A 27,627-nucleotide genomic window follows, 5' to 3' on the forward strand; every position below is an offset into this window, starting at 1 on the left:
AATCTAATTCACTACAAATACTCTGTAATAAGCTTTGACTGTTAGGGAATCATGCTAGGGGCTTATATATGGCTAAATTTATAAAGTTAAAACAGTATCTTGCCTCTTAATATGCAGTCGTTTAAAGCATACACCTTTTTTCCTGCTCCCACACCTGTGAAGTTATTTCTGATGTCCTCCCCTTAGGCTATGGGGCAAGTGAGGGCAAATGGGAGAATGGAGGAAATTAATGATGATAGTAATCAGTAACATAAAAACCCCACACATGCACACACTAACCATGAACCCAAGGCCATTGGGAGTGGGAGAATCTACTCTTCTCCTCCCTCATAAATAGTTCTTATACCTCACTGCTATTGCTTGTAACTTTCCCTGCATAATGTTATTCTTGGGCAGTTTCACTGTTGTCTGGAGAGCTGAGTAAATTTGACCCTAGAATCTTGTTAATTTTATTCTGCTGGTGTTTGGGAGGGGAAAGGATTTGAGCAGCAATGAAAATGTTTGTCTACAAACTCTGGAAGATAGCACTGCATCAGATCACATTTGAAAGACTGTCAAGCTGTAGTTGATGTTCTGCAGAAATTGATGGGTTAGTATCCCCTGCCAAAGGAAATCTTCTCACCAGTGGCAAGAGGATTTTACAAAACTTGCGGACTCATCATTTCTTTTTTAAATTAAATTTTTCAGTTATTTAGAGTTGTATGTAGCTTCTTACCACTGCATTGAAAAATATTATCCTTTTGAATTTGTGCATATGAAGTTACTGAACTCCCCCTGGATGTCTGATGAGCAGAAGAAGCAATTGGAGGGGTATGAGTAAATGTTTCAGTCTGCTGAGCTCTTTTCTGACTGTATTTGTTTAAGCAAAAGCAAAATATATGAATGATTGGTTGATTCTCCCCCCCCCCATTTTATTAGTTCAAATTTTTTAAATAGTAATTGGACCGATTGCCTGGGCATTTTGGGGGTGGGTAGGATGGTGTGTGTGTGTGTGTGTGTGTGAAGTGAACTTTTTTCCCGGAACAAAGTTACTATAATTTTGGAATATCTTCTTTTTCTGTTTTCTTTCCTACAGGGGCTCTGCTGTTGCCAAAATAATAGGCAATAATGTAAAAAATATGCAAAAGTTTGCTTCCACAGTGAAAATGTGGGTCTTTGAGGAAAATATTAATGGGAGAAAACTGACAGATATAATAAATAATGAACATGAAAATGTAAAATATCTCCCTGGATACAAGCTGCCAGAAAATGTGGTAAGACTTGGAAGCTAAACTTGGTGCGCGCGTGTGTGTGTATAAAAATTGCTTATAGTCAAAAGTGAGGTAGGAGTTTGTCTCATTCACTTTTTTGCTTTTGGTCAAACTCTTAACTATTTTGTTAATGATGTGGGCACAATCAAGGGTTCCGAACAGCTGAGCTCTCTAAGGCAGTTGATAGCTAACATAATCTTGTAATAGATTTTCCCCTTCAGTGGCTTTATGGCACCATATATTATATTGTGTATATATGCAAACATGTGAAAATAATGCCTTTGCCCATAACCATAAAGATTTGGCCTCTATTTTGGAAAGGAACTAACTGGCAAGTTTGGAAGAAAGGTGGGATTTCAGACCCTTTTGGAAGTTCACTACTGAAAGTTGCATTGAATTATATATAGGCTGTTCACTTTTGTAGTCATTTATGCCAGTGTAATGTGCTGCCAAACCTGAATGGTGGCATTTTTCACGCAGTTCGCACTGGTGTAAATGACAACATATTGTTGTGGGCAATCATGAATCTGGCCCAGAAAGAGCTAGAAGTAGGAGGAGAGAGCAGCAACTGACAATTTAATAGGAAAACCTATGGGTTAAAAACTGCCTGTAGCTAGGTTATGGTTCTGTTGATGCCATTGAAACCTAAATGTTGCACCAGTCTCCTAATGTGAAGTAAATCATAGATTCATAGAACTAGAAGAGACCTCGAGAGGTCATGTAGTCTAGTCCCCTGCACTCATGGCAGGACTAAGTATTATCTAGACCATCCCTGACAGATGTTTGTCTAACCTGCTCTTTAAAATCTCCAATGATGGAGATTCCACAATCTCCCTAGGCAATTTATTATTTCCCTTTTGTCATAGACCAGGGAAACTGTGTTATCTAGGTTGTTCGTGTTCATTACCTCCATCAATAGTGATTGCGGAGGCCACTGTACAGCCCCAGAACTCATTTTTGGTGCCTCTGTTATTTCAAGTGTGGTTAAACATGAGAAATACTTTAAAGTCCTCATCACTTGTTGGAAAAGGGTGAAGTCTGGCAGGTGGCTTGGAAGCTGGTCACCTTCTTAAAAAGAAAAACAAAACCTTTTAAGAATCAAAAATAGAATATCAGGAAACATGTAAGAGAGCCTGATGAAGGTGTGTTTTTGTTTGTTTGTTTGTTTTTTAAACAGGACATGTCTATATTACAAGCACTACAGAGGCACATCTGTGGTGCTGCGGCATTATAAAGTAGGCACTCGCTATAGCGAGAGGGAAGGGTTTTTTCCATCGCTGTAGTAAATATACCTCTTCGAGAGGTGGTAGCTAGGTCTACAGTGTGCTTAGGTTGGCTTAACTATGTTTCTGAGGAGTGTGAATTTTTCACAGCCCCGAGCAGTGTAGCTAGGTCGACCTAAGTTTTTTAGGTGTAGACCAGGCCTCAGTTTTCTGGGTGCAGTAGTGTATTAGAAATGTAAACTGTTTTGCCAAACCATCAGCTAGGGAAGAGACATTCAAAAACGGCCTCTAATTTTGCATTTCAATCAATTAGGTTGTGAATATTAGTTAGATGTCTGAACTCTGATTTGTAGGTGCGAACATCATTTGCTCCTGCAAATTTGGTAGTTAGCTGTCTAAATTTTGTCATTTGCAGGTACAGTTGATTGTGTCCACAATATTAGAAGGTGGGGAAATGCCCCTTTCAAAATCTGACCAAATATGTTTTGGGTTGGGTTGGTTTGAAAGCACTTGATGCTTTCGCATTTGTAGGAATGTAATGTGCATGGGTTTTTTTTTCCTCTTATTGATATAACATGATAGAAATGATCATTCTCAGAAAGCTCTTCTAGATTATTTTTAGAGAACTTTTGAATAGAATTAATTTTTTAAAGATTATTTTGTTTCAACCCCCTTTTTCTCCCATAATTGTGCAGGTTGCCATTCCAAATCTTAACGAAGCTGTGCAAGATGCAGACTTGTTGGTCTTTGTCATTCCTCATCAGTTTATTCATAAGATCTGTGATGAGATCACAGGACGGGTACCAAAGAAAGCTGTTGGGATAACGCTCATCAAGGTATAATAAATGCTATATATTAACATTGTCAATATATAATGGAATCTTCTGAAACCATTCAACCGAGAGTTTGAGATGAAAAATCTTTCCCTGTCCCAGCCAAATTGTTGTTTTTTCTTGATTGTTAAGTAGGACTTCTTTGGATGTACAATAGAATTTGAATCCTAGTCACTCGTGAATTGTTATGCAGTGTTTTTTATTTTATTCTGTCATTTTCATAAGAGGGAGGTGAGACTGCTTACAAAGAGGGAGGTGAGACTGCTTACAAGACTAACTTCAAAAAAAATGTTTTGCATCACCAGGCTTTTCAGCGTATTACTTTCTGATTCTGGACACATCATTAGATGGAGAGCAGAGCACAAATATAATAGTCTGGTTGTTAATTCACATCCCAAACATTGTTCTAATCATTTTAAAAATTGACGAGAGAATCTCATGTGACTGAGTGCACAGTGCTCTTGTTCACATCAAAGATTTTGCTGCAACAAGAGAAACATCCAAAACATTCTGAGCCATCCAAAAATATAAACCTGTCCCAGTATGGGAACTTGTTGGGAACAGCATTTTAAAGGGGCTTTCATAGAGCTGGAGGCAAGGGAGTTTCTATTTTAAATGACATTTTGTTTCTGAGTATTAAGCTATGGTAGGTCTGGTTATTCCGACAAGCTTCTAGAAGATATTACTTTGTTTCTGCCCTTCATTTGGTTGAGGGTGGGAGTGCTCTATTTTTTCGGCACAAGTTCCTCTGTCTGTTCTCATTCCTGGCACAGGTTCACCCTCCAGATTTTTCATTTTTTATTTTTTAAATAAATTTAGCTCTCTTTAGTTTAGCTGAAACCATTGAATCTTGTTTTTGTCAGTGCTGCCCTATTGAAGAGGTTTAGTCTCGAAAGCTTGAATTTTATTAAAAGGTAATGCTGCTCTATTTCGGGTGTTGTACTTTACAGATAAATTTTTGATTATACGTTAATTGCATTGAAGGATGAAAGAAACAGGGCACATGATTCTGGCATAGTGTTGAAAGCAATAAATATATAGCGATGAAAACTTCCATGTCAGCATCTGGCTATCTGAGATGAAAATAAAATCCCAGACAGAACATTTTGAAGTCACCAAGTAGCCTACACCAACAGAATTGAGGACATGTTCCTTCACTCTCTCTTTCCTTAAACTCTTGAGAGAAATGTAATTGATTTTTCTCTAACTTATTCTGGCCTATATGATTACCATGATGTCATTTATGTCAATGTGAAACCAGAATAACTCTAAACATCAGTCTGGTTACTGTGGCTTTTCCACAGATCAGATTTGGATCAGAAACTGGGTCTATATTCCTTTAAAAATACAGTTTAAATTCTTGATAGTTATTGACTATATTTATGTAAAGAATAAATATTTAATGCACTGGTAAAATTATGCAAAGGAAAAAGTGTTTGTTTATGCAAGGGAAAACATTTTCCATTTTTTCTAAAAACATTAGTATATTCTTAGTCTAAATATTTAATGTAATGTTGGATGACATCTCTTACACAAGCCAGAACTGGTTACCAGACAACTTCCCATTGTTAAGCTGCTTCTATGGTCCAGTAGGTGCTCTCTTGAAAGAAATGGTGCAAAAAAAAAATTTATTCTGTTGCACCTGTGTGCAAACTACCAATTTCCACTTTCTGTCAATGGGACAAAAATCTGTACAAAGGGGCAGAGATCTCATCTTGCTAACAAAAGAGCATGTGAGAATGGAATCATCTCACCATTTGTAAGTAATGGAGGATTTTTTTATTTCTAAGCACATGCATGTGCGTGCATGTATACACACACTTTCTCTCCTTATATCGCTATGCAAGTACATTTAGCGTGGCCACAGGTAACAAATGCTGTAGTTAGTGTAGTTCTGCTCTGAAAGAGGGCTATGTAAAATGGCATCAGTGGGCTCCTCTCTTTGTCTAATTTCTGTATGCAGTATACTCTCTTTACAAATAAAAGGTGTATGTTTAACTGCCAGACCTGCAAACTCAACCTAATATGTGAAAATAAAACTGGGTCTTCGGTGAATGATAAAGGTGAATGCCGGATGAGGCCCTGAATGATGCATCTGTAATTATGTTGCCTTAAATTGATTATGACAGGGTAAATGACTGGAACTCAGTAAATGTTTATGTTGAATAATAAGAGGAAATTGAATCCAACTTGCTTTTTTAGCATTGCAGTACAAGAAGAGCACAGGAGTGAAAAGCAATTTGAAAGCTTCTCTGGCCAGCCTTTGGATTGTTCTAATTTACATCTAGTTGCCTCTGGTGACCACTGCAGTATCTAGATCTATTGCCCTGGCCTATGTTGGGAGCCATTACATTGGCTCTACACCACATGGGGAATACCCCTACACTGTGGAAGTTCTCAGGTCAGATTCACCTGGGTTCCTGCTTCTTTTAAGATCAACTTCAGCCCTAGTAGAAGCAGGTGCAGCTCTCTTTGACTTCAGCAGAAGTCCACGGCAGGCCTGGATTTAGTACCTTGTCACATGTGATCTCTTCTCAATGCAGGTTATTCATTCAAGTGCACAAATTTATATCTAGATATCTGTTCCAAATGCCTTTTAAAGAGACTGGCAGCTGTTGGTTAATTGTCTGTTCGGGGACCTAATAAATAGACTGTCAAGACATCTTTGAAGCTGTTAAAAAACAACACATACATGAGCATGCTTTCAGATTCTCATTACTGTACAATATGGTCCACAAAGATGTTAAGTGAGAGCATGAGAGTGAAAAAAGTAATGCAACAGTATAGTAATTGACTTACATTTTAATTGGCTGGTTTCATATGTGTGTCTCGCAATGTCTCTTAATTGTGCAGTGTTTTTAAAAATAAACCATTTTTTGAGCCTTAGGAATGCAGAACTCTGCCTGCCAGGAATGTCTTCTGTGGCTTGTATAAAGTTAAATGGATTTGAGCAATACCTTTTTTATACTTAAAAAAAAAAAAAAAAAAAAAAAAAAAGGCCATGGTGTAGTTCAAAGTGATGGTCTTCTGTGTGCTAGATATGAGAAACTATTTAAAAATAAGGCTTTACAAAGTAAATGTTTCTATAACCTCCTAAATATTTACACTTTTGGGAAGGAGGTGGACAATTTTGAGCCTTGTGCTTCTACAGAGGGAAAAAGCACAGTTAATTCACCACATTTTGGTTCCATGGGAGAAACAACTTTGGACGAAGGAGGTACTGCAGTTCTCTGAAAAAGGCACAAGCAGTCAGGAGTTCTGGATTCTATTCTCCGCTCTGGCACTGATCTACTCGAGGCACTTCAGTCTCTCTCTGCCCCAGTTTCTCTATCTCTGGAGAACAGGTATAATGATATTTCAGTAAAGCACTTTGAAATCGATAGATGAAAAATGCTATGTAAGAGCAAAAGTATTGTTAGTCAGCTTCTTCCATATCTACAAATGGGCTTTTCACTTTGTAGTAGTGTTCCAGATGACTAGAACTCTAACTAATGATAGCAACGGCTTACCAGTCAAGCACAGAGCAATTTCTCTGCAATATTCCAATTTGAGTGTTTTCTCCACAAAATGTTACATAAAAATATTAAAATCCAATCCTGTGAGTTTCTGGGCCTCGTTGTTTTCTACTGAGGTCAATGAGCCAGCTCCTCAACAGGTGGAATGTCCCTCCGTTGACTTCAGTAGGGGGGGACATTCATTTACATCATCTGAGGATCTGTTCCCAGGGGAGATGAACTTGCAGCACCTTACAGGATTGGGCCATTTATTTAGCACAAAATAAACCCTGTTGTCATCATCTAGATGTTGGTAGTTAATTCCCAATTTTTAAGTGCAATTTTGTATCGTAAAAGGTCACAGTAGAGGCAGGGCTGTATAGACAGATGTGTTTGTGTGGCTTATCTCAGTGGTAGCAAGTCCACTATCTTCTGTCACTAACTGGATAAACTTTATTGTAGCTTCCACCTAGGAAGGATAATTGTGACGCAGTCCATTATGTCTAATGCCTGCTCAATAATTCACTTTAATGTTGGCTGCAGGGAATAGATGAAGGCCCAGAGGGACTCAAACTGATTTCTGACATTATTCGAGAGAAAATGGGAATAGACATCTGTGTGCTGATGGGAGCTAACATTGCCAATGAGGTAGCAGCAGAGAAGTTCTGTGAAACGACAATAGGTAACATTCTGTGTAATTAAAATGTTTAAAATATTGATATCTATGCTCAAAACTCCACAATGAATAATTTGAACATCACTGTTGCCAGCTTTAATCAATCATTATCAGGAGCTGCTAAGTCTTTCCTATTTAATTTCTGAACTTCCTATAATGTTTGCACTTCCAAATGTAGCAGTAAGACATTGGGAGGAGAGATGATGAAATCTCATTAGGATAGTGTCTTCAGAGCCGACCCTTATTTCTTTTACAATGAAATAATTACCAACCCAGAACATAACAGTTATACTGTTTAATACTAATAAAAGTAGCCATGCCACTGCTGTGCAGAACATTTTGCTACATAGGTTGCTACACAGTCTAATATCAAGTGATTAGATGTTGTTTAGTACAGGTGTTGCAGCTTGTGAAACTCTCTTTATAACTTTTTAAGGATACTACTGTATCCTTTGTAGGTTTTCATCCTAACTAATTCTTCCAAACTGCGGGTGTTGGCCTTGATTCTGCAATTGGAACTATTAGCACCAATTTCTCTGCACCCATCTAAGGCTAGAGAGATTTCACAAAGTCTAACATGTGCATTCAGATATATAAAGCTGTGTGCAATCTGAGGGAGTTAATGTTACACCGTTAATTTTTTTTTACTTTTGTGTCGTTAGCTTTGTGAGCTTAGTGTCATGTTAACATCTCTTGCATATAATTATTGTAGATGTTTGATTTAATTTAAAGCGTTGGCAGACCTTTTTTTTTTTGTAGGGCAACGTTAGCTTGCTGTGTTAATAAGGTAACTGTGACTTGCTTTACCAGTAGGTATGAACATGTGCTTAAAGTACTTCATAGAATTGAAGCTGCTGAGATGATAACTTTGGACAGATTTTTTTAAACCAATTGTAATTATTTAAATAATAAGAAAACAAGGGAAATGAATTTAAACAAAAAGGAGGTGGTGATGAAGTTATGATTGTTCTTCTGTTTATTCTGAGCTCTTAGACTACTGGTAAATGTCTCCATGTTAAGAACTATCTTTGTTTTTCCCCACTTTCCGTCCCTCCAACCATCTAACTCCTGCTTTGAAGTATTGTGCCTTGCATTAAAAAGCCAGGATAATAAATGAATACATTATTCATTGCTTGTTTCCCACCTCCAAACAGGTAGTAAAATCCTGCAGAACGGCCTTCTTTTCAAAGAACTCCTGCAGACGCCAAACTTCCGAATAACTGTAGTAGACGATGCAGATACTGTTGAGCTTTGTGGTGCTCTTAAGGTACAGTTAGCCATGCTGAATTTTTATGACTGAGGAAGGGAGATGGCGGGGGGGTGGGAGGGAGGGAAGTATTTACCCCAAAAGGTTGTGTCTGTGTGTTTCTCTAAAATATAAAAAAAAAAAAAAAAGACATGCTTTAAAACTAAAATAATTGAACATACAACTCTGCAAATACTAGACATAAAGCTGGAGAGAGGCATGTGGTTAGTGCATGGACCTCTACATCAAGATATCCTGAGTTCTGGTCCTACCTCTGCCACTTACTGGCTCTGTGGCTTCATGCAAGTTATGCTGCATCTACACTCCTGAAACACTTTCAAAATCCATTCCAGCCTCTGGGCAAGGTCTGTGTGTACAGCAGCCCCTATGCAAGGGGAGAGGAATGTGAAGCTGAAATTAACCTTTTTTGCCCTGGAAACCACATAGTTCCCTTGCTCCCTATCTCATTTGTTTATAGAAGCCGCTTCTACTGGTACGGTTATAGGTGGGAGACAACTCTGCTAAAACAGTTTTTGAAAAACTTATCCCAGACCAGGAGTTTTAGCAAAGTTATGTCCCATCTATACAGTTGGCTCAACTGTGCCAGCTGGAATGGCTTTGAAAAAAAAGAGGCAGAGAGCAGTCTAGTCAGACACTGCCTGGCTAGGTGTTAACTCCAGATTTACATTCCTCTTCCCTAAAGTAGGTACTGCAGTGAAGCAGTATAAGGGCTCCTGGAGAGAGAGAGAATAGCAAGGTCCTGTGCTCAGATACCAAAGTCTAGGTGAACCCCAGACTGGGAATTTCCTTTTTAGCCCTGTTTTTGCTTATGGTACCTAGTTGTGGCTTTTTCTGATAAAGCCTTGCACTTGCTAAGAAATCCTGTGAATTGCTATTTTCATCCTATCAGGTTAGAGGTAGTTTCAGAAGCATGGATGGGGCCTTAGTCTCCCTTGTCCAGTTTCACCACAGGAATAAGCTGGTAGGTTGCCACTGACTTCGCTAAAACTTCATCTACGTAACATCAGTGGTGAATTTGGTCCTCTGAGCCATAGTTCTCCATCTGCAAATGAGAATAGCAATAAATACATTTCTGGGAGATGGGCAGTAAGTAGTAAAGGGACTCCACAAACATGAAGTCACAACAGTTTTAAAAAATGAGTTAAAAGTAACTTCAGGAACTGGACTTGAGTCTGCGTTATGCTGCCATTTTCATACTCTTTAAAATGCTTTTTCTCTCCCCTGTTGCTATGTGATGAAAGACCCATGCAAACAATAAGGAAAACAAGTAAACTGACTAAGCACAAAGTGCTGTCAAATGCGCACAGAGTAAACCTAAAAATGGAGAATGTCTTCTAATTCCTTCCAGCTGTAGCAATTTGAGATGATGGTTGCAACTGTAGTAGGTATAAATATTTTTCGGACAAGAAGTGAGATTTTTTTTTTCAATACCAATGTGTCTTTCTCAGATAGTGAATATTGGTTCAGGGCTTTGAAGATGTAAAGCACTATATTGTTGTATACAAATCTTGTGCATGTATTCTCCAAACTTATATTGGATAAGGTTTGTGCAGAATGGCTGAACAGTAAAACAAATATTTTTTTCTGTTCTTTCAAAGAACTACAAAGCTGTTTTTTCTTTTGTTTTTGCAACTGAATTGTACCGATAGGAAGTGAAGTGTAGCTTAAAATGATTCCTATTGATTTTTTTTTCTTCTCGGGTTAATTTACAGGAAATTGTTATATATATATATATATACATGTTATTAATGGCTTGGGCCCCTGGTCAGTTATACAGTAGTTCATGTTCTCTGTTTGTGATGGGAAGCAATTTCACTGAACACAGTCATGTACTAGTAAAGCTACATTTATGATACTTTAGAAAATAACTAAAAAGAAAAATAAAACTCCCAAATATAATAAAGTAATATGTAGTGCTAGTCAGCATAAACGCTGTAACGATTAGTAAACGTTACATGAAATACTCTATTTTACTTAAGGGGCTCTTTGGTTCCTGGTTCTGTTAGTCAGATTGAGGTTGTTGGCGGGGAAATCATGGAATCTTAAACTACATTCTGGTAATTTGTAGGAGATGAGGAGCCTGGTTTTCAAATAGCTTTTGCTGTGAATCTGACATATTTAAATCCTGCTTGAAATTATGTACAACCTCATTTTAATTTTTTTAATTTCATGAAAATCTTTATTTGGGTCTTACCATTTAAACAATGTGTTTTTTTTTGTTTGTTCGTTTGTTTGTTTTTGTCTGTCATGTAAAGCACTTTTTTTTCTTTAAACCTAAGTTTTGTGCCAAATTAGTCCTGACTGTTGGTATGTAAACACTTCTATGAGCTGTTCATAATTCAAACATTGCTCTCTTGGGCTAGTGCATTGAGAACCTCAATGTGAAATTGACTAGCCAGTTTACTTTAAGTTTCTAGTCTATTTTTCTTGTCTATAGTAAACAAAATGGGGGGGGGGATGACAGATAGTGAAATGTAAACAAGGCTATTTTAAAATAGAGAGGATTTTTAAATTTTATTAATGGTAATTTATTAATCTTTTTTCTTATTTTGTTTTTGAAGATATGATTAACCTGGTTGTATCTGTTTTTTAAATAATCATATTTTAGAGTACAGATGGGTGCTAGCTTTTAAAATCTGTTCAGGAATTTTCCTGTCTCTTCAATATGATTGGGAATCACATCATGGTAAATTGGTGAAAATTGGAGCTAGGTAATTTCACTCTTTGAAAAGTGAGAGGGAAAACTATGTGATCCATGATGATAACATGCTATACTGTGAGGGTACTGTTGTAAATAAAGAGAGATTCTGACCTTAACTTCTGCAACAGTGCCTATTTTAATTGTCTGCAGTGCCATTGCAGACTGCAGTCTTGAATACAGTAGAAGGCATATATTCCATCCCAATACTTGCTTTTGGAGGAGGAATTAGTAAAATGCAACTATAGTATTTATTTTAGAGTATGTGAGGTGCTTACATGATTCTGGTTTCTGCAGCATAGTTTAAACAAAGACATATGAAAACAAGATCTTTATAATATTCCAGCTTTGTTTCTTGCGTAATATACTGATTTACAATAGAAGATTATGATACAGCTATACCTCTGGACTAGTTTCATTCCTTTCTCCTCCTCCCTCACTCCTCCAAGCAGGGATGTTTTCAATATGGATGACTGCCTAAAGATTGAAAGGAACACAGAAAATAAGAGCTTTGAACAACAACATTCTTCTGACTGATAATTTTACATTTGAAATTGTTCTGAAGTACATTTAAATGAAGACTAAAAATGGCTATCACAGCTGGGTGATCATGAAAGAACATCTGCTGTGTTGCTGTTCAGACACATGTTCTGAATATCTACTTCACTTGCTGTATTTATTTTCTCTGACAATAGGCTGATGGAGATATTTGGAAGTATAGAAGATTGAGAGCACTGAAATGGTAACTCTCAGGGCTTGTCTACATCAGAAAGTTGCAGCGCTGGTGAGGGAGTTACAGCGCTGCAACTTAGGAGGTGTACACATCTGCAGGGCACCGCCAGCGCTGCAACTCCCTGTTTGCAGCGCTGGCCGTACTCCCGTTTTGTCTCGGGTGTAGAGGATCCAGCGCTGGTGATCCAGCACTGGTAATCAAGTATAGACACTTACCAGCGCTTTTCTTGACCTCCGTGGAATAAGCAGGTATCCCAGCATACCTGAGGAAGCCTCTGGTAATCAAGCTGGTCTCCTTCCCCGGCTTGCTCTCGCGTTCCCGGAACCCCGAGCAAGCAGGTCTCCTTCCCTGCGGTTTGCTTGGTGGTTCCCGGAACGCGAGAGCAAACCGCGGCGAAGCTGGTCTCCTTTCTCGGTTTGCTCTCGCGTTCCCCGAACAAGCAGGTCTCCTTCCCTGCGGTTTGCAGGGTGGTTCGGGGAACGCGAGAGCAAACCGCGGCGAAGCTGGTCTCCTTTCCCGGTTTGCTCTCTCGTTCCTCGAACCCCCGAGGAAGCAGGTCTCCTTCCCTGCGGTTTGCAGGGTGGTTCGGGGAACGCGAGAGCAAACCGGGAAAGGAGACCAGCTTCGCCGCGGTTTGCTCTCGCGTTCCCCGAACAAGCAGGTCTCCTTCCCTGTGGTTTGCAGGGTGGTTCGGGGAACGCGAGAGCAAACCGGGAAAGGAGACCAGCTTCGCCGCGGTTTGCTCTCGCGTTCCCCGAACAAGCAGGTCTCCTTCCCTGCGGTTTGCAGGGTGGTTCGGGGAACGCGAGAGCAAACCGCGGCGAAGCTGGTCTCCTTTCCCGGTTTGCTCTCTCGTTCCTCGAACCCCCGAGGAAGCAGGTCTCCTTCCCTGCGGTTTGCAGGGTGGTTCGGGGAACGCGAGAGCAAACCGGGAAAGGAGACCAGCTTCGCCGCGGTTTGCTCTCGCGTTCCCCGAACAAGCAGGTCTCCTTCCCTGCGGTTTGCAGGGTGGTTCGGGGAACGCGAGAGCAAACCGCGGCGAAGCTGGTCTCCTTTCCCGGTTTGCTCTCTCGTTCCCCGAACCCTCGAACAAGCAGGTCTCCTTCCCTGCGGTTTGCAGGGTGGTTCGGGGAACGCGAGAGCAAACCGCGGCGAAGCTGGTCTCCTTTCCCGGTTTGCTCTCGCGTTCCCCGAACCCCCCTTGAAGCCGCCCAACAGCGCTGCAGTGTGGCCACATCTAACACCACTTGCAGCGCTGGTTGCTGTAAGTGTGGCCACTCTGCAGCGCTGGCCCTATACAGCTGTACTAATACAGCTGTAACAACCAGCGCTGCAAAATTTTAGATGTAGACATGGCCTCAGAGTGTTTGAAATGTGAGTTGCAGTTCCGTCACTGGATCTAGTGGTATCAGGGAGAGAACTAGAAATGGCAGTAAACAATAGCTTGCTGGTTTTGTGAACAAGGTATCCACCAGTTTGTTCTGCATCAGTAATGGTTCCTGCTATGAAATGCACTGAGAAATAGACGCATAGGCTTTAAGGCCAGAAGGAACCATCGTGGTCATCTAGTATGACCTCCTGCAAATTGCAGGCCACAGAACCTTGCCTACTCCTGAAATAGACCCCTAATCTCTGACTGAGTTACTGAAATCCTCAAGTCGTGGTTTAAAGAATTCAAGTTACAGAGAATTCCCCATTTACACTAGTTTAAATCTGCAAGTGACCCATGCCCCATGCTGCAGAGGAAGGCAAAAAAACAAAAACAAACCAAGCCTGTCTGACCTGAAGGAAAATTCCTTCCCAACCCATATATCTGTTGTCTCACTCCTTTCTGCAAAATGGTATGTGTAAGCAGAAGGGAAAACAGGCTCTAATACTAGTATGAGTATCCTTAGACACCAGCTCAGGTTTGCAGCACAGATGAAGGCATGAAATCTTACATGGATTACACTCTGCTTTTCCTTTTACTATCAACTTAATTGTGGACGGAGAGTGCGTGGTTAAAAAAGGCCTCTGAAACCATATGCATCGGCACAATGAGGGACTCCATAAACTTACTGTCAAAACCAATGTTGGATTGCAAGTTTTAAATTATTCTTCATTGGCACTGACCCTCACGTTACAAAATGCTCATATGGTTGTCAAAGTCTGCAGCTGTAGCATATGCAATATGTATAGCCTTTTGATGATGATCAAATTTGCATTTCTGAAGGACTCTGTGTGATCACACTGAGTTGCTTATGAGAAGATGACTTCCCCATCTGTTCTACTACAGTCCCTAAACTCTGGGTAGGATCAAAACTCAACCATCTTCTTGGGCTTCAACTTCATATTATCTTATTGATTAGATGTCTGTTAAAGTCCAGTCCTAGCTTATATCTGCTCTGTCTATTACTTAGATCCTCTCATCCCAGACTCAAGATACCTCTCTCAGGGCAGATTCATTTAGAAGCACTTCCTCCTTTTTTGTATTCACTCCAGTTGCTGGGCTCTCCTTTCTTACTTGAGATAGCTGGATAGTGATGTTCAAAGTTGAGTTGTTGGCTCCTGTGTGCTAAGGTGCCACCATGGAGTGAGACCAGAGTCGCCTACAGGTGACCTTTTTTTTAGTGTTTGTTTAAAAAAAAAAAAGCTTTTCAGTAGTTTTATTTAATGTATTTATTTCATTTTATTAGGCTAGGTTGGGGCATTGAGTTGCTCGTATTTTCAACTCATCGTTAAGGCAACATTTTTAAACCATGAACCTGCAAAATGGAATTGCTGTAACTTTGCCTCCAAAACTCCCCAGCTGTATGCACAAACAGGTATTTGCATAGGTAAATTGAGTATTTGAGCTTGCAGATAGGCACATTTCTGTTGTGCATAAATATGAGTTCCTGCAGATGCAATGGATATGCATGTAACTGAAAATATAGGGGCTTTAGTGATAATAGAGCTCAGGATATCTGTGCTGCTGCATATTAATGTCATGTATATTAAATCTTATAGGCAGCAGATGGTACTGGAGCTTGCACCTGTCAAATAATTTAATGGAACCTTGTCAACGGGAAAAAGAGTTTGATAGCAGCAAAAGGCAAAGGAGCATCTTAACTGTCAGAGTAGGGACCACTAGAGTGTATGTTAACATTGCTGTTACAAATTAAGGAGTGACAGTGTGGACCAGTAGACAGAGCATTGCACTGGGACTCAGAGGACCTGGACTCTGTTCCTGGCACTGCCACTCGGTCTAGTGGATGGGCTTGAGAAAGTCAGTTCACCTTTGCATATCTCAGTTTCCCCCATTTGTAAAATGATGATGATACTTACCTCCTTTTGTAAAGTGCTTTGAGATCTACTGATGAAAAGCACCATGTACAAGATGGTGGTGGTATTATTATTATTATTTATTATTTATTTTATTATTAGTCTTCAAAATAAGACTCTCTCTTGTCTTGCACAGATCTTCATTAAACTGATCTTCTAATGGTCTCCAACCTTTTAAGCTAGAACAGAGGTTCTCCAATTGTGATTTGTGGAGCACCTGGCTGCTCTTGGTGAGAGCTTCTCCTTCATATATCCAGCAACTAAACTATATTAAAAGAAAACTGAAATTGCATAGTGCTTCCCAATATTGCTTGCTGGAATTGCCATATGGGTGTTCTGCAATAGGAAAGGAGGTGTCTACGAGACACTCTGTGGACCATGTTTCAGTACACTAAGAAAAATTTGAGAGCTCTTGAGCTAGAAGTTGGCCCCAGTAGCACCTTTGCCCAAAAGACATAGAATATCACAAAAAAAAACCCAAATATTTTCATGCATGCTTTTAAACTTCCTAACTTAGTCATTAACAAGCTTTCTTCGTACACGTCCATTCTTCACTGAGGACTGTAAAAGAAACCAAGCTTCATATTTCTGCCTAAGGTCTTGCCCCTGACCTTTCTTACTCCTCCGCCATCTGTATTCAAGAGAGGCTGTTTTTCCTTTTGCCTGCATGCTGCCTGGGTGCCAGCAGCAGGATAAGTGAGAGCTCAGGAGAGAGAGTTTTCCTTGCTCCCAGCTCCTGTACCCAGCACCACAGTAATCCCTGGCAGCCAGGGGGACCAGTTGCAGGGGAAGTCCTGCTTAGCCTTGCAGGCTTGGAGTGGAGCATTCTTAGTCAGCTGGTGGAGGTAGTGCATGTACAGTCCAGTTGGCACAAGATCTGGGGGGAGGGGGGGGAGAATGTTCAGTTCTGAGGGACTCTTCAATGAATTTAGTGGCTGAACTCTTTCAAGTCTATACTGAGCACATGTGAACTGAGATTTTTCAGAAGCTTATAACTTTGCCAAGTTTAAGTGAATTTTCATAGGGACAGCACAAGGCACAGCCCTGGCATCAAGACAAACTCCCTGCCAATTTTTCAGGCCCCTGTTTCAAAGCATCAGTTTCTGAACAAAACAGCTGTGGTTTTTTTTTAAATATGTGCAAAACAATGTGTTTTTTCCCTAACCTTATTCTGAGAAAAGGCGGAAGCATTTCTCTGATGCTTCCCCAAAAATTGAGCCTAGGGCAGACACTTGACATTGAAAATTTCAGCCCAGATGATTAGTTTGAAGTTATAACTGGAAACAGAGAATAATCAAACATGTTAGGCAAACTTAACTATAGGCATTGCTACCTGTGCTACCTATAATATGACAATTCTCTCTCAACATATATATCTCCTTTCATGAAGGAGAGGTCCGAGATAAGTGGAAATACATAATGCGGCATGTGAATTCATAAAGTAGCTGTATGAGGCTATGATATCCCAGGTGTACCGGCACTATGTGTCAATCACTTCTTCATTACTTGCTGGCTAGGTGTCAGAATGTGCAATGGCAACATTGTAGAAAAGGTCCAGCAAGCTGATGCTTTCAGATTTAAAACATGCACACTGTTTTCCCTGGTCAAGGCCTGCTTAAAGCACTACTACTAGCTCTTCTATTCCCTCTGACAAACAAACAATGAAAGACAAAAGCAAACAGTTTAAGCACTCTGGGTCAAATTGTGGGTTGCCTGGGCTGAGCAGCTTTGAAGTATAGAGAGTAAACAAAGCCACAATAGCAGAAATTGGAGGCTCACTTTCACCATTTATTGACATACAGTCTAAAAAATAGTGAGTATCTGGCAGACAAATGGTTGGCACCTAAAGGAAAGTTTCATGCTATATCTGGATCATACTATTCAAAAACTGCAGCATGAATATCATGGAGAAACACCATAAAGCGGTACTGGTTCCTTCTGCATTAAGCTCTGCTATAGTGTCTCCAAGGAAGACAGTAGTGTCAGATGTAATCAGTACACCTTGGAAATGTATTCATCTCACATGTTTGGCCAGAACAGCAGCCTGTGCTAGTATCAGGGAGGAGGGATGTAAAAGATGACAGAGAGGGACAGATTGGGCAATGCAATGTGGTTACAGCTTCCCCTTCTAGGCAGGTGAAAGGACTCAGCGGTGTTCAAAAAGCTTGTAGAATTAGCCAAAAAGCAGCTTGGAATCTCCTAATGGAGAAAAATATTAGCAGCTGCCAGTGAAATATCAGCGGAGTCCAGGAGCACAAACACCATCTCCCCTGCCTGGGGTGATCACACACACACACACACACACACGCATGCTAGAGCAGAATGATTGCTCCAGCTGTGTAGGTTATAGACCCTCATTTTGACTGGTGCAAAAGGATGTGTTCAAAATCTCCCTGCACTAGCTTGGCTGAATTTGGCTCCTTGGTTTTTTGACTTCCCTTACAGTATTCTCAACTTTAATCTTATATTTGTGTTAGCTTTTGTATCTAAACCAGCCATCTATCTCACACAAGCCAGCAGGTATTTTTATATGTAATTCTTACCAGAACACTTGCGCTCTCTTCCTTTGTGACTTCAGAGGTTCTCTAAGCCAAAACTGATTTGCTTCCCACTGTTTTTCTGCTTTCATTAGAACATCGTGGCAGTGGGAGCCGGGTTTTGTGATGGCCTTCGCTGTGGTGATAATACCAAAGCTGCTGTTATTCGACTTGGCCTGATGGAGATGATTGCATTTGCAAAAATCTTTTGCAAGGGACAGGTGTCTATTGCCACTTTCCTGGAGAGTTGTGGAGTCGCTGATCTGATCACAACGTGTTATGGTGGCCGCAATCGAAGGGTAGCTGAAGCATTTGTTAAAACGGGGAAGGTATTGTACCAAGGCCTATCTTTCTCTCTGTGTGATGGCTAGAAATCTATGTCATAGGAGCGCTAGGTTCAGTGGTGACTTGTTAATATAATACTGTAGTTATACTAGTCACATTGTATTCCGTTAACATAGTCTTGTTTCTCCTTTTGTCCTTGAGTGTGTTACCATAGAGACAGTGTTGCAAAGCTAGAATGAATGAGGCAGTTCCAAAGAGAAGGAGAACTGGAGGTAGAGAGTAGGGGAAAGAGAAAATTTACACACAAGCATGTAGGTAAATACTGCGATGAAAACCGTAGGCTGCTTTTGGAGGAAGTGTTAGGATCCTGCAATGACACTAGCCAGCTTCTCCCATCAAGTCTTCACACATCTTAACACTCACATTGAGTGACTGTTCATTTAAGATTTTAGTTCTACCACAGTCAGCTGGGCAAACTTTGTGAGCTGTCTCCCCATGCTGAAGCAGTGGGGTCATGCAGCAGAGGAGAAGACCCTTATCAGGGTTTAATAACCTTCTTATTCTTCATAATAATCTTCAAAATGGTTTCTTAGGTTAGTAAAAACCTTGTCATGATTAACATATTTTTTTAATTATTATTTATTTTTTTAAATACTGTTAAGTCCATTGAAGAACTGGAGCAAGAAATGCTAAATGGTCAGAAATTGCAGGGACCACAGACTTCAGCAGAAATATATCGTATCCTGAAGCAGAAAGGAATGGTGGATAAGTAAGTAAGAGGATATGGGGCATTTCTTTTGTTTTGTTTTCCACTCCATTTTTTAACTCTTAGCTTTTTGATCATGCTGAGACTGTTTCCTGAACATAAAAGCAAAAAGGTAAAATGCTACGGTTTTCATAGCAGTTTGTTTGTTTGTTTTTGTTTTTTTCCAGGGGGGTGGGGGTGGGAAGGAGAATCCTGAGGAGCCCAGCTGGTTCCTCTCCTCTTTGGAGTTCCCATGAATGGACTTCCATGGAGTCAGGAGTTGGTGGAAGAGTAAGCCACAGAGGCAGAATGTGGATGAGAGCATTGGGGCCATGAGTGCAAGTGTCTGAGGGGATATGGCCTAGGAAGCATAGTGCCATGTTTGATTTGTCTTTGCCTAGTTTTGACTTTTAATTTTTTCCCAGAATAATCTTGAGTTTCTCATAAGGGAAGTATTTAGTTTTTTGGCAAATTTTGTAGCCATTCCTGATGACTTGCCTAGAATAATTGTCCTGGTGACTATTGTTCTATTAATTGCTGCTGGTTATAATTCAGAAATTAAGATTTGTGGCTACTAACAGGGTAAAAATAAAGACAAAATTGGTATCTTTCTGAAATTGGCACAGTGGGTGGGAGGGATACTTCTGAACTCAGGGCCTGATCCTGTGAGGTGCTGAGCATCTTTCATGGTCTTGCTAAGTGCCCTCACCTCCCACCAATTTCCTTAGGAGTTGATAGTATAGCACCTTGCAGGGTCGGGCCATGGGGGAAAAACTGCATCAATTTAACAATGCTTGGTCCAGATTATAGTCTCTGGAATGTATATCCTGTTGACCCTAGTCAATCAACCATGCTATGTTTCTGCATCGGCTGTTTGGCCACTGATTTGTACACCTTAATAGTGCTTATTCCAAATCACTTAAATGAAACTGCATACAAAAATTGTAAGATATGTCTAAAGGATGGCAGCTCAGTGCTTATACACCTTGACAAATCAAAAAGGAAAATACGGCATTTGGTATATTGGTTTTTGGTGTTTGCTAGATGACAGAGGAACTGAAAACTTCTGAGGCAAAATTCCACCATTTAATCCATATTCACAACTACCCCAATGCCTGCCTGCAAAACTGGTTGGTGTACTTCTGGTGCAATGTTAGGGCCTCAGTTTCAGGTTCTCTTAAGTACATGATGCATTGGTTCTCACTGGTAAGTTATTGGAATGCAATGAAGAGTGAACTCCCTGATGCAAAAGGAAAATATCTTATCTGCATAAGATTATAACTCTCACAGCAAAGCTGATAAACAAGGGAATAGTTTGTCAAGCCTGATGTATCTTCTTGTTAGTTTTATATATAACTTTAAACATATAAACAGGCATTTACTTAAGGTCTGTGTTAACTCACAATATTGCAGAACTGTAAACAAACAATAAACTAAAATATAAAGCTGAGCTTCTTAATAAACTCTGTAAACAGAAAGACCACCCAGTATCTTTCTTACTGGTAAAATTTCTTGCTTATCTCCAAGGAAAGAGAGCCTTGTTACTAAAATTCAGTTTAACTGACCAGCTGTATGTAGTGGCTGCTTTCATCTCCTAGAAGGGTCAGAAGCGTAGATGTTAGCTTAGATATTGTGGTTCTCTTTCCTTTGTGACTCCTAGCTTGTGGTAAACTAGAATCATCTAACTTAGTATTTCCTGGTACAAAACAAAGCAGGTTGTCCTGATGTCATTTATTCAAGAGATTCTGCATGTGCTTGATTCCTAAAACCATGTGTAGTCTGTGTTTAGTAAGACTTGGAATGTGTTTTCTTCCTCTCTTCCTTTTTTGGATGAGACAAAATCACAAAAATGAACAGTTTCATCTGTTGTTTGGCAGTCCCTTCTAAAAATTATTTTGGGCAGTTTTTAAAGTACATTTTTTTTCATGCACCATCTGCTTTTCAGTGGTTTAGGACTTGCTCTAAAAATAAGGCACATAAATCCTATCTCTGCAACGTATGCACAGTTAAGCTGGTTGGGGGAAGAAAGATGTTTAGAACAATTGCTTTCAATACTTACTATTTGTAATGCTCTCTTAGACATCTTCAGATAACTCTTTATTTTTTTTTATTTTTCTGCTTTTCCATTTTGCAAGCACAGAGCTGAACACAGCAGTTTTTTTTAATCCAGATGACCTGAAGTAGGCTATTGTTTACTTCTCTGCTTTTGTCCTCATCCTAAAGTGTAATTTTAAAACTCATGCACATTTTTACTGGATGCATTCTTGGACACACCTTGTGTGTAAAATAGTCAGTATTTGTGGATTGTGTCAGTTAGTGAAGTTATTTCCAGCTTGTTACTACACAGACCCCCTTCTCATTCCCACTGTTGCACCTATTGGATGCTGAATGATCCTTTTTTAAGGGCATTGCTTTTTAATCTAACCTTCAAACAGTTGCTTAAAAACTGTGTAGTACACTCTGGTGCTTTTTAAAAAAAGAAAAAAAATTAAAACATAGGGTTGAAAGGCTAGTAAGGGTAGAATTTAGGCCCCAATCCTGCAACCTTATATGCAGATGCATAGATCTTTGTCATATGGAGACATGTAGAAGTCAATGATACTCAACAGAGTTACACTTAGCAGGATCAGCATGTATATTTACAGTGTAAGTTGGCTATAGAACCTTCATTTGAAAGGTAGTTGCAGAACTAACCCCTTTAATGTTCCAAGATGCACATTTCACATGTAGTATATACATGCTGTTCCTGCCTGTAGTGTTGTCGTCTCCATTAGCTTAAGCATTGTCATTTTTTCAGTAAAGTGCTTCTGAATTGTGCTCACAGAAATATTCTCTGTGGAGAACAATAAGTTGTTGGTATTAAAATGTTGATTTAAGACGGGACCATTATTTCAAACAAGTAACTTCTCTGAACATCCTGATAACCAGCAATGCAATAGCTGTGCCCGTGTGAAGCATACTTTTGTTTCATGAAAGTACAGTATGTCTTGTTCCAATCTCTAGTAATGGTCACACAGTGATGTCAATTTTAGGCCTAAAATATAAGATTTTATATTTTAAAACAAAAATCCCCTAAGGCCGACAAAAACTTTTTTTTTAATTCCTACAAAAAGTTTTCGATTGATTTTACATGTTGCATTGTGGTGCTTGCAACTTAAACACTGCAGCCTTTGTTTAAGATCTAGAAAGTGAAATTGACTAGGTCTATTTTCATTGTCCACACTGAATATAAAAATAAATACATTTTAGATTTTTAAAAATTCTTTGTTTTAATAGTCTTTAACGTCAGTAAAACACACATGGAAGTTTTATTTTTGAAAACATGGCCAACTTAAAAATAAATTAAATTAAATAAAAAGTCAGGCTCCTATTTATTTTAAGCATCCTAAAACCCATACTTAACTTTAGACTTACATTTTGAAAATTTTGGTCTGATTTTTATTTGATGGGATCTCTTAAAAATTGTGATAGCCTAATTTTTTTTTTATTTTTTTTTTTACACTTGATCATTATTCAGAAAGGTTGATGATCTTTTCTGTTTGTAGCTGAGTGTGTGATAAGATAATTGCGAAAAGGATAGTGCATTTGTTTTAATTTGTGAAATAAGTGAACTGCCAAGTTATGCATAGCAATGTTGCAGGATCCAGTATGGTTTGATAATGATTAGACTTTTGAGGGCCTGACGTATTTCAAAAATGTATGTAGGTATTGTATATAGTCTACACTCATCACCATAGCATGAGTACCTTGTAAATTCTAAAAGAAACACACAGATTCTCAGGTGCTCTCTTCTCTACCTAACAAGACATTATAGAATAATCTTATGTTGCTTGTTACTTTTTTTCTTTTCTTTGCTAGGTTTCCACTGTTCACTGCCGTATATCAAATCTGCTATGAAGGGAAACCTGTCCAAGAGATGATATCTTGTCTTCAGAGTCATCCAGAGCATATGTAAAATGAATTGTGCAATTATACTAATGCAGCTTCCGCCTTTCAAATTCATATTTGGGTTCAAGTGGATGTAAACATTAGGCAACCATTTGAGTGTATATGAATTTCTGTAGCTTTTTTGACACAATTTAAAATGGTAATGTAGTGTCGGATTGGTGGCTGTCATTTTAGTAGCTAAAAAGCAGATGTTTTAAAATATACAATGCAAAACTTGCACTATATATATATAAAAAAAATATATGCATCTATTTGTGTTTCTATAGTACAAGCCATAAACAACATTTAGTAATCTTTAATGAGAGAGGAATTTCGGAATGAAAGACCCAATCCAGTGCACACTAGAAACAATGGAAAGAATCCTGTTGGCTTCAGTGGGAATTGGATTGGGCCTTGATCGCCTCAAAAGCGTAAGCTGTGTCTGCTAGAACTTGATTTTACCCTGTAATACGCATCAAGACTTTTTACATGTTTGCATGCTTTTTGGCAATAGTTACTTTAGGCAATATTATGAAAAGCTAGTTGTAGCAGTTATTCAAGGAGGGAGTAGGGGAATGGCATTTTAAGTAACTGCATTTAACAATATCATATGATTTTTAGACAGTCTCAAAATATCAGACTAGTTCAAATCAATTTTAAAGGATATTTAATCTTTTAAGTATAACATTTTAAAAGGGTACATTATCTCCCCCTCCATTTTTTAATCCCTTTCTGCTTTCAGTTTTGTATTTCTCTCTTTCTCTTGCTGTTCTCGAATTCTATTAGGAAGGACAAGCAGGAGGATTTTACCAGCACAGACTCTAGCATAGGGGCCCTGTGGTTCATCCATGTGCTGTGATTCCATTTATTTTATTTTAGGCCCATTCTTGTGGTAGCCACTGTCCAAAACTGTCACACTCTTATAGCTTAACCTTCAGCTGCATACCACACATTGAGGGAATTCCCAGTACTTCAAGTCTGTGTTGTCTGTTGTCAAATGAATTGTACTCCTTCATGCTAACTGCATTCATTTCAGTGCCTACCAGTGCCTGATGTATCAACTGGTCTCTATTGACTCGATCCAAATTTTACTGAAGTAAATGAAAAAGTTCCCATTCTTTAATTTGAAAGACTTCTGTGGGGATTGGATCAAGTTTTCTGACGAATCTGCCTGAAAGCTTCTCAGAGTCCATGCTGCCTCTCTCTGCTCCCCTTAAGGAAGGAGAGACTGAGAAGTTATGAAGGAGGTTAATTTGAGTGCTTCTGTTGCACAATTCTTGGGGTACTGCTGGAATATCCCTTTTAGGAACATTTTGAGGCAAGATGCAGGGATGGATGGATCTTTCTGGCTTATAATTTTATTTTATTTAAAAGAAAAAAATAAATCTAGCCTTAAGGAACAGGCATATGAGTAGGCACATGAAGGGACAACCCATAGTTGAGACCTGGGGAATAAGGTTTGTCTAGAGACTGATAGAGGTCAGCACAGACCTAATAAGAGAAGTCTCTTGCTATTTGGAATACACACTCCTAATCCCTGAGCAAGTTAGGGATTGATTACTACTTGCTGTTACCAGCTGTGTTGTTTACAGACCAAGAGCTTTGAGCATGAAACCTTTATGAAGCTTTAAGATGTCAAGGTATAGGCCTAGGAGCAGCAGTCACCCTTGCTTAAAGTGCATTATATAGCTTTGGATATTTTTTACTCTGAAATAAGAAAGAGCAGTAATGTAGCTTCATGTAAACAGAAAAATATTTCGGAACGGGCTGGTATTTTGCATATGCCAAACCAACCATTATGTTTTAAATTATTTTTAGAAGATCATGTGAACATCTCCAAATATGCAGGGCTATAAAAGATCATTTTATTGGGAATGTTTTGTCTTGTTTTTCTGAACATGGTGCTGAATAATGGAAAGGGTTAGGAGTGAGTTTGAAATGTATGGGGCAGTGGGATTTTGAGAATTAAAATCTGATAGAACAGGTCTGTGAGAAATTGTTTGTGCTCAGACCATTTAAAGGACATTTTAGTAGTTGTAAAGGATATATTAACGCACACATGAAGCATACACTCCCCATTACAGCATTACTCGCAATGGGTTTGCTTATGTTAAATTATACTTTAAAACAACACCAAATTTGGTGGATTTGCCTTTGTATTTTATTTTTACATATAGTATGTAGAATAATACAATTTTGTAAGATACATAAAGGGCTATATAAGCTAAGTGGTGAATTATATGTACTGTAGCATGGGGTTTTTGTTATTTGTTTATTCTCATGCTCTTTCCTCCATAAAATGGTTCTCTATGATGTCCTTTATGTAAACTCAGTCAGTGACAGAGCCAGAGGGAGGTTTCATTTTCTCAAATCTACAATCAACTCATTTTCTCCCTCCCCCAAAATGCAAAACTTCTGTAATTAAGGAATTTATCTTGTTTTCATTTCTGTAGATATTCCACCATTTCTACTTTTTTGTTGTTGTTGCTTGAAACTTTTGGCTTGGCATTATTTTTTTCATTAATATTTACCACTAATTATGATACTGTGATATAAATATCAGCACTAAAGGCTAAGGGCCCACTCCTGTGAACACCCTTTTGCTTGCTACTGGGCATAGTCCCATTGAAGAGATTCTGCCCAGTAATAATTTTTTTCAGGATCATCAGGTCCTAAATTTTTATCTTTCTTGACTAATTTATTAACAAAAATCACTAAGGGAACTGCATTCAGTTTTCTAATAGTACCTAACTAGCCCATTACACATCTACTGTATTGTTTAAGGATTGAAAATGGATACCCCTTTGAAAGCTTAGTACAATAAATGTTTTGTCTTGGAATCACTTGTTTTTAGTGTTCATTTTTTATCACCATGCTTTCTTTCTCTTGTTGACACTAAAGATATAATCAGGATAGATATCTGAGACTACCATACAAGGGGCTAGAGTAGTTTACTAATTGTCATATAAGCATCAGTGTTTTCATTTATAAATTGTTTTGCTAGCACAGTCTCGAGTCGGGCAAATCAAATAAAACAAGATGTTCTCTATGGTATGAACTGCATTATTGTCTTTAGTTCATATAACTACCGTGTCATCCACTAGAGGTCGCTGCTGCACAAAGTTCTACATGGTCTGCTGTAGATTGCATGTTTTCTCTTTAACATTTCCTTGAAGCTCTTAAGTGCCTTGTGCAAATAAATTCTCCATCTTGTTATTTGAGATTGAGGAGATGCAGAAGTTCACCCCCATCTCATGCAGCACAGAATGGATGAATCTACTGGAGGGGAAAGGGGAAGCTTGCCAAAATAATTGACATCCCACCAAAACAGCTAAGGCCTCTACATGCAAACACTGCTCAGCTGATGCCTTCTCACCATAACATGTTAGGCCCAGGACAGCAGTTGTACTTACGTCATCCTGTGATAATCCTTTGCAGGGTGGGAAAAAAAAAATCTATTAGAATTGATGCTGATCCTGTCCTCATTAACTGCTGCACAGTTAGTGAACTTTCTTCCCCAGTTGGAGATGGCTCACTTACAGGCAGGGGGGGCAATGGCAGCATGGCTCCTAATGAAGTTGTACTAACCCGTGTGATGAGAGGGGAGTAGTGGGCACAGGGTCTTTCCTTGATGGCTACGTCTAGACTACCTGCCGTATCGGCGGGTTAAAATCAATTGCTCGGGGATCGATAGATGCGATATATCGATCCCCGAGCGCGCTTATATCGATTCCGGAACTCCACTAACCCCAACGGAGTTGCGGAATCGACATGCTGAGCCACGGACATTGATCCCGCGTGGTGAGGACAGGTGAGTAATCCGATCTTAGATATTCGACTTCAACTACGTTATTCACGTAGCTGAAGTTGCGTATCTAAGATCGATTTCCCCCCGTAGTGTAGACCAGCCCGATCTCTGGACAGCTCTGTGATGCATTGGCCCACACACCTTGAAAATTCTATGTCACTTGATGGGATGAGTCAGGAACTAAACCTTATCACTTAATAGAATTTCCTACTTATTGTTGTTCCGCCCCCACCTCTGTGAGTTTTCTGAACAGGAAGATCCAGCCTCACAGTGACAATTTACACTATGATGAATGGAAACACTGGGATTAATAGGAATGTAGGTTTCTTCAGCAAACAATAATATAATAGCTCAATCTTATAGCACCTGTTATCCATAGATCTCAGAGCACTTGACAAAGGAGATCGGAATCATTAGCCCCATTTTAGAAATGGGGGAGGGGGAGAAACTGAGGAACAGAGGGGAAGTGATTTTCCCATGGTCACCAGGAGGCCAGTGGCAGAGCTGGAAATAGAACCCTGGACTCCTAAATCTTTCTCCTAAGCTCTATCCACTGGGCCCCATTGCTGCAAAGCCATTGGCCATTTTGTGGTAAACAATGCTAAGCTAGCTTTGTAATCAACGGGTCAGAATGATGTGGCTACTTTTTTTTTGTTTTTTGAAAGGCTGCCTGAGACTAATTGGTAAAACCAATCTCCATATGTCCAGGAAGTGTAATCCAAGTACAGTGGGCTTTCTAATTACAAGGAGGTTGGGTGCATAAGAAGGCAGAAACCACAGCAGAGAATTAGACCGATAAATATATTTTTCTATAAATGTCATCTTCCTATAACCTCCCTGGCTAATGG

The 27,627-nt window shown here is 39.3% G+C and overlaps 1 protein-coding gene across 4 annotated transcripts in view; it reads left to right on the forward strand.

The window, feature by feature from the left end:
• Positions 1-27,627, forward strand: part of GPD1L (glycerol-3-phosphate dehydrogenase 1 like) — an 844,690-nt gene that overhangs the window by 806,285 nt on the left and 10,778 nt on the right. For 3 of the 4 annotated variants that reach the window (XM_050938500.1, XM_050938497.1, XM_050938498.1), the window contains 6 exons: positions 1,076-1,253; positions 3,169-3,309; positions 7,344-7,482; positions 8,631-8,743; positions 18,110-18,343; positions 18,962-19,068. In XM_050938500.1, coding sequence (XP_050794457.1) covers positions 1,119-1,253; positions 3,169-3,309; positions 7,344-7,482; positions 8,631-8,743; positions 18,110-18,343; positions 18,962-19,068 — 869 coding nt within the window. In that variant the 5' untranslated portion in view covers positions 1,076-1,118. Of the gene's footprint in view, positions 1-1,075; positions 1,254-3,168; positions 3,310-7,343; positions 7,483-8,630; positions 8,744-18,109; positions 18,344-18,961; positions 19,069-22,902; positions 26,026-27,627 lie in introns of those variants that run through there. The other variant, XM_050938499.1, reaches the window with a different exon arrangement.

The sequence above is a fragment of the Gopherus flavomarginatus genome, chromosome 2 (genome assembly GCF_025201925.1).
Source record: "Gopherus flavomarginatus isolate rGopFla2 chromosome 2, rGopFla2.mat.asm, whole genome shotgun sequence".
NCBI lineage: Eukaryota > Metazoa > Chordata > Testudines > Testudinidae > Gopherus > Gopherus flavomarginatus.